This window comes from Hylobates moloch, unplaced genomic scaffold, assembly GCF_009828535.3.
Source record: "Hylobates moloch isolate HMO894 unplaced genomic scaffold, HMol_V3 SCAFFOLD_16, whole genome shotgun sequence".
NCBI lineage: Eukaryota > Metazoa > Chordata > Mammalia > Primates > Hylobatidae > Hylobates > Hylobates moloch.
This window is the reverse complement of record NW_026652291.1, coordinates 29,723,172-29,735,796: the sequence shown is the minus strand read 5'-3', so window position 1 is coordinate 29,735,796 and position 12,625 is coordinate 29,723,172. Positions and strand designations below refer to the sequence as shown.

General features: G+C 39.9%; 1 protein-coding gene across 13 annotated transcripts in view; it reads left to right on the top strand.

Moving 5' to 3' along the window:
- TTLL5 (tubulin tyrosine ligase like 5) overlaps positions 1-12,625 on the top strand; it is a 292,965-nt gene that overhangs the window by 12,728 nt on the left and 267,612 nt on the right. For all 13 annotated transcript variants that reach the window (XM_058429488.1, XM_058429490.1, XM_058429486.1 and 10 more), the window contains exons 4-5: positions 7,964-8,046; positions 9,873-9,979. In XM_058429488.1, the coding sequence (XP_058285471.1) occupies positions 7,964-8,046; positions 9,873-9,979 (190 nt within the window). The remainder of the gene's footprint in view (positions 1-7,963; positions 8,047-9,872; positions 9,980-12,625) is intronic.

The following is a 12,625-nucleotide window of genomic DNA, read 5'->3' as shown; positions in this document are numbered from 1 at the left end:
ATGTTCTCTGAAGCCTGAGTAGCTGAAGACCCCTTGCTGAGAAACTCCCTCTAAATATGATTTGAGCCAAAATGTTAAAAGGTGGATAAAAACAAATATTCCCCCCAAACATACTTCTTTTGGTCTGCTTGTCACATAAAGTAATTGATGTATTCTATGGCAATAGGCAGACCCTTCTTTTTTAGAATATCTAACATTTATTGGAAAATAATATCCATCAATGTCAGCTATTTAAGCAATTACTATTTTTTAGGATCCATAAGTCTTTTTCTTTACACATTCCTGTGATTAAAGAAAAAACTGCTAAACTTTTCTCAAATTCTGTGTTTTTGAGTTTTCTGTATCTTTCCCAGTTCCTTGTGGCTTAATAATTTTCTTCACCTTCCTTAATTAAAAGAACAATTTGAATGACTTTTGCTAGTTGCTGCCTCAGTTTTCTGTATTGTTAAATACTCTCAGTCTGCAACTTTTTTTTTTTTCTTTTTGGCTCTTAAATAGCTGACACAGATCTGTTCAGATCATAAGCCTGTGGTTAAATCCCCCTGAGAAGTGTATCTGGGGCAATAGTTACCTTCTGTTGATCTCATTGTGTTAGTTGCCAGCTGTGTTTTTTCTCTTTATGACATGTTTCACTGAATTCACTATTAATATTTTTGGTACAATATGATTTCTCATGTTTTATTTGTGAAATATTCCAGGAATGTGGCTTTTCTTCCTTATAACCTTGTTTTTTTCCCAAATTGTATGTACTTTAAAAGTGTAAATTGGATTGTATTTTAGAGACAACATAGGTATTTTCAGCTTAAAGTAAACTTTAGAAGTTTTTTTAGAAGCAATTTTCTGTAATTTGTCCCTGAATGTATTTATTTAGTAAGTTTGTATTTGTATATACTAGCAATAGATGTATGATGCAAGCTATATATGTGATTTGAAATTTTCTAGTAGGAAATTATTTTTAAAAGTAAAAGGAAACAGGTAGGTGAAATTAATTTTAATAATATATTTTATTTAACCCAATATATTCCAGAATATTATGATTTCCACATTTACTCAATATAAAAAATCATTAATATTTTATATCTAGTGTTTATTTTAACATAACAGAGCATCTCAATTTGCTGCAAAATTTTCATTGGAAATATTAGGTCTATATTTAGATTTTATAACTTTTATAGTTGAAAAAGTAAATTCATATACTCAATTGTTTCTTCCCCTCCCCACAGGCAAATTGTTTAAAACAGGATTTCCAGTAACTGAATCAAGTATTCATTCTTAAATTTAACTAAAGTTAAATAAGGACATTTCAAGTGCTTATTAGTCACACACATTCGACAGCACAGATATCCTAATCTTAATTCTAGGTAACCTAATTTTCTGATACTAGGGCACAGCTACACTGTGTTGCCATTAAGGGAGTTATTTTTGTGTTCTACAAGTCAAAAATGTCAGTTTTATCTTTATCCTGATTTCCCATGCTATTTTTGTTTAAACCCTTTAAGGCATTTCATTACTCTCTAGGTACTTCTCTGTGTTGACAGTTAGATTATTGGTTTGTTTTCATTTGCTCTGCTGTGGTTAGTCCTGGAACTTGCTAGGGGTCCTAGCACTTCAAGTTGCCTCTAGGGGCACATGTAAGTGGTTGGAGAAGAGGAAATTCTGTGGTCTCTTCTATGGTGGAATTGATGTGATGCATGTTAAGAGGCTTAGAAATGGGATATTTGGCAGTTTGCTAGTAGTCAAGGAGGACCATGCTCTGCCTCGTGTTTTTATACAGAAGAAAACATGGGATGAGGTGGTTCTTTCTTAGGCAGTTGGGTAGCTTCAGTTTACAGTTGCAATCTTCCATTTGACTCTTGTCATGGGAGAGAAAGCCTAGGCATATTAGTCAGAGTTCTTGTTGCGGGAGAGAAAGCCCAGGTACATATTAGTCAGAGTGTTCCAGAGAAATAGAACCAATAGGATACAAGGAGACAGGGAGGGGGAAGGGAGGAATGAATGTTGTTATAAGGTTATTGGTTTATGTAATTATGTCAGCTAAAAAGTCCCATTATCTACCATCTGCAAGTTGGAGACCCTGGGAAGCTGGTGGTCCAGTTTGAAAGCCTGTGAGCCAGAGAGCCAGTGGTATAGATTCCACTCTGAGTCTGAATTCCTGAGAATCAGGAGTGTCGAGGGTAGAGAAGATCTATGTCCCAGCTCAACCAGTCAGGCAGAGAGAGAGCTCAACCAATCATCCTTTTGTTCTGTTCTTGCCCTCAATGGATTAGATGATGCCCACCCACATTTGGGAGGGCAATCTACTTTATTCAGTCCCTATATTTAAATGCTCATCTCTTTTGGAGACACCCTCACAGACACCTATAAGTAACATTTAACCAGGTATCTGGGCATCCTGTGGCCCAGTCAAGTTGACACATAAAAATAACCATCATTACCAGGTTCCTTTTTTTTTTTTTTGAGGAGGAGTCTCGCTCTTTCACCCAGGCTGGAGTGCAGTGGCGCTATCTTGGCTCACTGCAGACTCCGCCCCCCCGGGGTTCACGCCATTCTCCTGCCTCAGCCTCCCGCGCAGCTGGGACTACAGGCGCCCGCCACCTCGCCCGGCTAATTTTTTGTATTTTTAGTAGAGACGGGGTTTCACCATGTTAGCCAGGATGGTCTCGATCTCCCGACCTCGTGATCCGCCCACCTCGGCCTCCCAAAGTGCTGGGATTACAGGCGTGAGCCACCACGCCCAACTACTAGGTTTCTTAAGAGAAGCCCAGAAATCTAGATTTTTATATGAATTTTTCCAATTTTCAATGGCTTAGCAGCTAATTTAGTTTTATTTTGAAGCGTCATGAGTGACAAACCACATCTGCAGGCTGAGTCTGGTTCTTGGGTCACCAATTTATAACCTCTAGTCTAAAATATACTACCCACCAGCCTTATTGCACACAGAGGGCTACTGGACACGGAGTGTATATGAACTGAAAATCCCCAGCAGTGATGTTTGCATTCTGTCATTCCACCCTTCTTTTTTTGCACTACTCTTTTGGAAAATGTTCAGTGTATCTGAGTTGGGTTATAGTTAGGTGATATGGATTGGAAGTGGCTTGTCACTGCTTACTACTTACATATTGTAAGAATTGGATTTGTCACTGAGTGTGGTGGCAGTTGTATTTTTCTTTTATATTAGGAGGAGTAGGAGAAATAATATTGATAGCATTTTACTTTTTTTTTTTTTTCTGAAACAGGGTCTTGCTCTGTCACCCACGCTGAAGTGCAGTGGCGTGATTACAACTCACTACAGCCTTGACCTGCTGGGCTCAAGCAACTCTCTTGCCTCAGCCTCCTGAGTAGCTTGGACTAGAGACATGTACCACCATGTCTGGCTAATTTTTTAATTTTTGTGGAGACAGGTTCTCCTGTGTTGCTCAGGCTGGACTCAAATTTCTGGCCTCAAGCAGCCCTCCCACCTCGGCCTCCCAAAGTGCTGGGATTACAGGCATGAGCCACTACGCCTGGCCCATTTTAATTTTTTAATTTGCTATATAAAATGTATAATTATGTACAGTGCATATACTGACTATTTTACTATGTATTTTTTTACTGTATAAAAATAATTTATACTATGTAGAATAATTGTTTCATAGCTTTACATGTATTAACTGATTTAGTGCTTACAGTTACTCTATGCAGTAACTACTGTTATTATCAACTCCATTTTACAGGTGAGGAAATTGATCACAGAGAAATTAAACAATTTATTGAAGGCTACAGGGAGGAGTGGTAGAATCAGGGTTTGAACCCTAGTTTGACTCTAGAGACATACTGATTCTCTTTCTCTCTGTCTCTCTCTTTTTTTTTTTTTTTTTTTTGAGACAGGGTCTCACTCTGTCGCTCAGGCTGGAGTGCAGTGGCCTGATCATGACTCACTGCAGCCTCAACCTTTCAAGGCTCAGGTGATCCTCCTGCCTCAGCCTCCCAGGTAGCTGGGGCTACAGGCACACACCACCATGCCTGGCTAAATTTTGTGTTTTTAGTAGAGATGGGGTTTCACCATGTTTCCCAGGCTGGTTTCTCTGTCTCTTTTTTTAAGAGACAGGGTCTTGCTCTGCCACCTGGGCTGGAGTACAATGGTGTGATCATAGCTCACTCTAACTTTGAACTCCTGGGCTCAAGCAGTCCTCTTACATCAGCCTCCTGAGTAGCTAAGACTACAGGCGCCCACCCGTACACCTGGCTAATTAAAAAAAAAAAAATTTTTTTTTTTTTGGTAGTGACGAAGTCTCTCTATGTTGCCCTGGCTGATCTTGAACTGCTGGTCTCAAGCAGCCCTCCAGCTCCAGCCTCCCATCATACTGGGATTACAGGCATGAGCCACCATGCCCAGACTTGTTATTATTCCCCCTTGTCTCTTATTCCCCATGTAACTGTTCTCTATTTTCTCACACACCTTACTGATCACCTCCCCTGTGGCTGGGCACTGAGGGGCAAGCACTGCAGAACATGTGCAGAATTGGGTTCAGTCCTTATTTCTAGCAGTCACTGTGTAGCTGATGATGCTTTGACTTTTCATGTGCAAAAATGTTAGTGATCATGGTTATAATGAAAGGACCGGATATTTTTTCATCTTTGTACACGTTTTATTTAGAAAAATTAAAAACCTTCAGACAAGTTACAAAAATAGTACAATGAACGCATATAGTCTTTCCCTAGAATCACCAATTACTTACATTTTGCCATATTTGCTTCTCTCTTTCTGAACCATTTGAGAATTAGTAAAATATTACATGCCCTAATACATTATTCAGCTTGTGACTCCTGAGAATAAGGGCATATTCTATATAAGCACAATAATCTGTCACTGGCAAAATATTATTATCTAATCCATAGATCTAATCTATGCAGATTTCCCCATTGTTCCAATTTAGTCTTCTATAGTGTTTTTTTGTTTTTCTATTCAGGATCCAATCAAATATTACATTTCGTTGTCATATTTCTTTAGTCTACTGTACAGCCATTTCCTAGACTTTTTTTGTCTTCCATGACATTGACATTTTTAAATATTCTAGACTGCGTGTTTTACAGATATCCTTAAATTTGATTGTTATCCATGTTTGATGGTTCCTACATGTTTAGATTCCGATTTTTAAAAATCTGCAGTAATATTGCTTAGTGAAACTGTATCCCCAGTGTATAACATTTGGGAGTATGTGATGCCATTATTTTGCAGTATTGGTGATGGCACATTTGATCATTTGGTTAAGACTGTGTTCACCAGATGGCTTCATTGTAAAGGTCCCTTTTCCCTTTGCTATAAGCATTCTCTGGTAAGATATTTTGAGATGTATGCGTGTCCTTTTCCCTAATAACCTCTCCCCATTGGTATCTACTGATTCTTGTTTGAATCACTTACTCTTATAGTTTTTGTAAAATGGTGATTTTTCTTTCTATCTTTCCTTCTACATTTATTAGCTGGATTCTCTGTGAATAATAGCTTTCTCTTATGTGGTAGGCAGAATAATGGTCCCTTAAAGATGTCTACCTTCTAATTTCCAGAATCTGTGAATATGTTATCTTACATGGCATAGGGTGAATTAAGGTTGTAGATGGAATTAAAGTTGCTAATCAACTGGCCTTAAGATAAGGAGATAATCCTGGACTATCCAAGTGGGCCCAGTGTAATCACAAGGGTTTTTTAGTGGGAGAAGGAAGTAGAAGAGGCCAGAGTATTGTGATGTGAAAAAGACTACACCCAACCATGGTTGACTTCAAAGATAGAGGAAGGGGATCATAAGCCATAAGCCAAGGAATGGAAAAGGGAAGGAAACAAATCCTACCCAGAGCCCACAGAAAGGAACACAGCTCTGCCAATTCCTTGGTTTTAGCCTGGTGAGACCCGTGTTCGACTTCTGATGCACAGAGCTGTAAGACAATAAATTTGCCTTACAACAACAAATGTGTCGTAATTTGTCACAGCAGCAAAAGAAAACTAATATTCCCTCTCAACTCCTTATCAGTGTGGATACGTGGATTCTTTTATAAGAGTACATTATAATCTATCTCTGTCACTATTCATTTTTATGTTCAAATTGTCTTAAACTTGGCCCTCGAGAGCCCTTTTAAGCTTTTAGCGACATGTCCCTAATCAGTTTTTGAGTATTTCCCTTTTTTGACATTGCAAGATATTCTTAGCCTATCTTGTCATTCCCACACATGATTCTGCAGTGTTTCTTATGATGATACTGCAAAGACAAAGTAATAGTGACTGATCATTGGGATAACACTGTTACTTGGCTTTGAAAGTCTGCCCACAAGAATGAAAAGGACGAAGTGATTGACATTTTAAATGTTAATCCTCCTGTGTCTGCGTTGCATGGTGTTCCTGCCAGTGCTGAGTAAGTAGCAGCAGAGATTTATGAATATCTTCACATGAACTTGAAAAAGAAATTGTTGTCTTTGACTACAGAGGCTGAATATTGTTCTAGAATCTGCCCATGAGTGTCTGTATCATTCAGAATTGTTCAATTCAGAAACTGTTCAATATGAAGTCCTCTAAAAAAATTCTTCAGCAGAATTCTTAGCTAACTTTTTCAATTAGTAGTGGTGCATAGAAAGAGATTGAATTCAGTGGTCCAGAGTAAATATATTGAAATCTCACATGGTTTCAGACTTTGCTCTCCCATCGTGGTCACAAGCACACATGCTTACTTGGCCCTGGCAGGAAATGTGATTGAGTGAAGCAGGCCGGGTCCTGTGCTGAACTGAAGAGTGTGGCCTGTCCTAAACGGGGCAGTTGCAGTTCTCCAGCTGATTCTTGCCATTGGAGAAGAAAGCCCAGGTTTCCATGTTTTTTAAGAGACGCCTAGAAATCTAGAGTTTCTGTGAATTCTTTCCATTTCAGAAGCTAAGCAATGAATTCAATTTTATTTTTAGAGCACCATGAGAAACAAACCAACCATGTCTACAGGCTGGATTTCATCCTTGGGCTACCAGTTTCTAACCTCTGGTCTAAGATGTACTGGTAATCAGCATTATAGGATACAGAGGGCTATCTAGAGCAGGGACTTTTTTTTTTTTTTTTGAGATGAAGTCTCGCTCTTGTCCCCAGGCTGGAGTGCAGTGGCAGGATCTCGGCTCACTGCAACATCCGCCTCCCGGGTTCAAGCGATTCTCCTGCCTCAGCCTCCCAAGTAGTTGGGATTACAGGTGCGTACCACCACACCCAGCTAATTTTTTGTATTTTTAAGTAGAGATGGGATTTCACCATATTGGCCAGGCTGGTCTCGAATTCCTGACCTCAGGTGATCCGCCCACCTTGGCCACCCAAAGTGCTGGGATTACAAGCGTGAGCTACCGTGCCCAGCCTAGAGCAGGGGTTTTTAACCTTTTTGGTACAATAGATCCCTTTGGCAGTCTGGAGAAGCCCATGGGCCTCTTCGCAGAAGAATGTTTTAAAATAGATTTTTAAAAAGTATGTAATTACAAAGCAAATACATTGTATTGAAATATAGTAATCAGAATATTTTTTAAGAAATTGTGACATGTGCTTTTTTATTAGTGTATTAAATAACACAATCTAGTGAAGGTCTATTAACTACTATAATTTTTAAATACTATGAGAATAAGTGATATTTTGAGATAATTATACTGTAAAATAATATTTAAATATCTGATGTTTGTTGGTGGCAGGGTCACAGATAATGTTAATACTGCCTGTTTTGTTGCTTAAAATCCTAATTAAAGCCATTGTTAAATTTCAGCTAGAAAGTAGTGAAAACCAAGGTGTAATTTTTCCCCCATCCATGTCTAATGACCTCCAAAGAGTCTCATGGTCCAAAATATGTTCAACTTATTTATAATCGTTTTAATGGTAGCATGTAATGTTATTGAGTATAATTAAGCCACCATGTTACAGTTTATTTTTGTTTTTACAGTTAACTTTCTAGTTACTGAACTTGATTCTGTTTTTCTTTAGAACGTTATCATTTGTCTTATAAGATTGTACGAACGGACAGTCGCCTAGTACGCAGCATTCTGACAGCCCATGGATTTCATGAAGTAAGTTTATTTTTACTACCTCACCTGATCTGCTCATAAGCTGAAAATCCTAGCCACCTAACTGACTTTACCAGTTAACAGAGCCAGCTCTAGGAAGTACATGGGACCAATGCTTAGTGATGGTCCAGAACTCAGACTGAATTTCGGAGTGGCTTTACCAGTTTCTGCTTGCAATACGTGGAAAACGTTTCCAGATGATTTTAGAAAAAAATTTTTTCTTGCTATGTTCTTGGGCTTGGACTAGGGGCACAGTTGCCCATAAGGAATTGTCTGATACCCAGTTAAGGTTCTTTGATTGCAGGCAACTGAACGGACTTTGCTTACCGTGAAATGGCGGGTGGATCACAAGGTCAGGAGATCGAGACCATCCTGGCCAACATGGTGAAACCCTGTCTCTACTAAAAATACAAAAATTAGCCAGGTGTGGTGATGTGCAGCTGTAGTCCCAGATACTCAGGAGCCTGAGGCAGGAGAATCGCTTGAACTTGGGAGGTGGAGGTTGTAGTGAGCCGAGATCGCGCCACTGCACTCCATCCTGGGTGGCAGAGACTCCGTCGCAAAAAAAAAAAAAAAAAAAAAACCCCAAAAGGGATTTGTCAGAATGATATGCAGAGGGGACTAGCAGAATCAGAGAAAAAGCTGAAAAGGCAGGCCTTTGGAAGGAGAGAGACCAGGACAGCCCCAGGGATCTAGGAACAGGAATCTTCAGGATCGTCTTCTCAAGGCACTGCCATGGGCGTGGCTGGACTCCATTCATTGTCCTTTTGCCTTTCCTTGCTCAAAAATCACATTCCAGAGATAGAATGATTGGCCTAGCTTGGGTTTGGATCCACTCCTTGCAGGAGGGGATGGATGGGTGATTGGCAGGTTCTTGAAAACCAAGGAGTAAGTCATTCTCCAAAGAAAGTTGGAAGATTGGAATGTAAACATCAAAAAGGACAGGCAAAAAGGCTGAACAGACACTTCCACTATAGATACTTTGTGACAATTGATAAAAGTCTGGTTCCTAGCTTGAGATTTGTAAGAGACATTTTGAGGAAGTTTTTTTTTTTTTTAATTTTTTTATTTTTAGAGATGGAGTCTCACTGAGTTACCCAGGCAGAGCAGTAGCATGATCATAGCTCACTGTAGCCTTGAACTCCTGGGCTCAAGTGATTCGTCTGCCTCGGCCTCCCAAGTGGTTGGTACTACAGGTGCATGGCACCACTCCTGGCTAATTAAAAAAAAATTTTTTTTGTAGAGACAGGGTCTTAATATGTTGCTAGGCTAGTCTCAAACTCCTGAGCTCAAGCGATCCTCCTGCCTCGGCCTCCCAAAGTGATGAGATTACAGGCATGAGCCACTGCACTTGTCCATGAGGGAAGTTCTGATACCAGTTTGTATCCTGTCTTGTTGCTCTTTTATTTCTGGCACTTAACATGGTGCCTCATTGTTGAATTAATGGACAAAAGAATTTTAATGGATGACTGAGTGAATTCTAAATTGGTTTGCTACTATAAGGTTTATCTCTGATCAGCACTTCATACTCAGTTTCTGCAAGGATAAGGATAGCCTGAGAAAGAAATGCAAGAATATTAAGAGACATCATGGGCTTCTATAGAAGGGTTAATTTATTTTAGTTTCTGCATCTGGGATTTGCCCAGCCCTCCCATTCTTTGAACTTGTGATACACCGCTTTTGTCTCACTAGGCTCACGTACTAATTGGGCCACCCCCGTGAGTACACTATGGATGAAAAAATCACTGTGGCTTTTTCTACCATTGCTTTTCTTGGAGAAGGGGTATCTCTGATTTTTTTTGCCTTCTTGCCTTTCTGTCTTCCCTCAGGTTCACCCAAGCAGCACTGACTATAACCTAATGTGGACAGGATCCCACCTGAAGCCCTTCTTACTGCGCACCCTCTCTGAAGCACAAAAAGTTAATCACTTTCCCAGGTAATGCTCTTTGTAGCTGCTTTGCTTCATTTAAAGGCACATGACATTGGGGCATGTAGCCAGCAGAGGTAATTAATGTCCTTAAAGAAGAGGAAGAAGAAAATGAAGAAGAAGAAGGGCTTTTTTTTTTTTTTGAGATGAGTATCGCTCTGTCACCCAGGCTGGAGTGCAGTGGCATGATCTTGGCTCACTATAACCTCTGCCTCCTGAGTTCAAGCAATTCTCCTGCCTCAGCCTCCCCAGTAGCTGGGAATACAAGCTTGCACCACCATGCCCGGCTAATTTTTGTATCTTCGGGAGAGACGAGGTTTTGCCATGTTGGCCAGGCTGTTCTCAAACTCCTGACGTCAAGTGACCTGCCTGCCTTGGCCTCCCAAAGTGCTGGGATTACAGTCATGAGCCACCACGCCCGGCCAGAAGAAGAAATTTTTCTGGTACAGAACAGCACTCTGCAAATCCAACTGTTGTGTTCATATCCCTGAGCATGAATGAACACTTTCTAAGGGCTATATAGACATGAATGGTTTTAAAGGAGATAGTTTCTGGTTCTCTTTCCTAAAATTGAGCTGCTTGGGGAATACCTCATGATGATGGGTTTGCCTTTCTTACTTCCCCTTCACAGTTACTGTTTTTTCACTTTTATTAAAGAATGGCTCACCTAGAATCCTAGTCTGGTATATTGTCCTTAGGTGTAGAAATTTTCAGGGTTCCAAAGAAAGGTAGAAAAAAATTGGTGTCTAATTGAATTCTAGTAATAGCATAACAAATCCTTGTTGCATGATGGTAGTTTCTATTTGTTTGTTTTTAAAATAATTGAAGGATGATATAATGTAGCTATTAGCTGATAGATCATTAAACATAGTTTTAGTGACAGATCATTTTGTGATTTTTGATGTATAATTAGGAAGAAGTTCACAGAATTGAGTGTCATTGGTGTTTGGATGAATTGTACACTACAATACTTGCAATGATAGTCATGTATATATAAACAGTTATAGCCTTATGATCACAGGCAATTAAAAATATTATATGTCAGGCCGGGCGCGGTGGCTCACGCTTGTAATCCCAGCACTTTGGGAGGCCGAGGCGGGCGGATCACGAGGTCAAGAGATCGAGATCACGGTGAAACCCCGTCTTTACTAAGAAATACAAAAAAAAAATTAGCCGGGCGTGGTGGCGGGCGCCTGTAGTCCCAGCTGCTCGGAGAGGCTGAGGCAGGAGAATGGCGTGAACCCGGGAGGTGGAGCTTGCAGTGAGCCTCGACTGCGCCACTGCACTCCAGCCTGGGCGACAGAGCGAGACTCCGTCTCAAAAAAAAAAAAAAAAAATTATATGTCAATTCCTATGTATAATTTTGCTGTAGAGAAGATATATGATGTAAAAGACAAGTATTAAATATGTTAGGTTGACCTGTTGTTTGTGGGAAATGAAATGGAAGAATTAAAAACAAGAGTGACTGGGGGATAGCGTCTGTGTGGGGGTCTGAGGGAGGCTTTTCTGGCATGCTGGGAATGTTCTATACACAACCTGAGTGGTGGCTACACAGGTGTGTTCACTTTGTAAAAATTCATTATGCCCTGCCGTGTACTTTGTATACTTTTCTGTACATACGTTAACTTCATTAAAAAGCATATTTTAAACAGTGAAAATTTTACTGACAGAAAGAGCTTTTCCTTTAATAACATTTTAAAAATGAGCTATTGAATCATGATGTTGTTTAGGTTCCCTTCAATATACTTAAAAGCGTGGTGTTGGCTAGGTGCAGCGGCTCATGTCTGTGATCCCAGCACTTTGGGAGGCCAAGGCAGACAGATCGCTTGAGCCCCAGGAGTTGGAGACCAGCCTGGGCAACATTGCAAAACCCTGGCTCTAAAAAAAACAAAAAATTTAGCTGGGCATGGTGGCATGTGCTTAGCAACTTGGGATGCTGAGGTGGGAGGATCACCTGAGTTTGGGGTGGTCAGGGCTTCAGTGAGCTATGATTGTGCCACTGCACTCCAGCCTGGGCAACACAGAGAGACCCTGTCTCAAAAAAAAAAAAAAAAAGAAAAAAAGGTGGTGTTATAATTTTGTCTTAATGTAATATTTACCATTCATCACATTCTTTGGAACAATTTAAATTTATGATGAAAAATCTTACATGCCAGCTTAAACATGCAAGAGGATATATAGTTTCCCCAAATTCTTCTAGGATGTACCAAGCAAAGAAGTTTGAAAACCACTGATGTGGGGCATCTGTAGGAGAGTGCTTTCTTTTTCTTAGCCTCTGGTTCAGTGTTTATAATTCCCTAATGATAAGAATTACCTAGGGTACTTTTGCAAAATATACATTCTCAGGTCCCATTGCAGATTCATGGAAGTTACCATCTCCAGAGAACGTGTATATTTAAGCACTTTCTAGTTACCTTACCTTTCCAGGTAAATATGTACCTAGAAAGCTATATATTTAAAAAGCATTGAGGTAATTTGTAACAGGGAAGTTTGGAAATTACTGTTGTAGATTAAATCAGCAGTTGGTGTGGGTCCTGGACCATCTGTATCAGAATCTTCTGGGGTACTTGTTTAAAATGCAGAATCCTGGGCTTCATCCCAGAATTTTGAGAGGTGAGACCCAGGAACATGCATTTTTTAGGAAGTTCTCTAGGT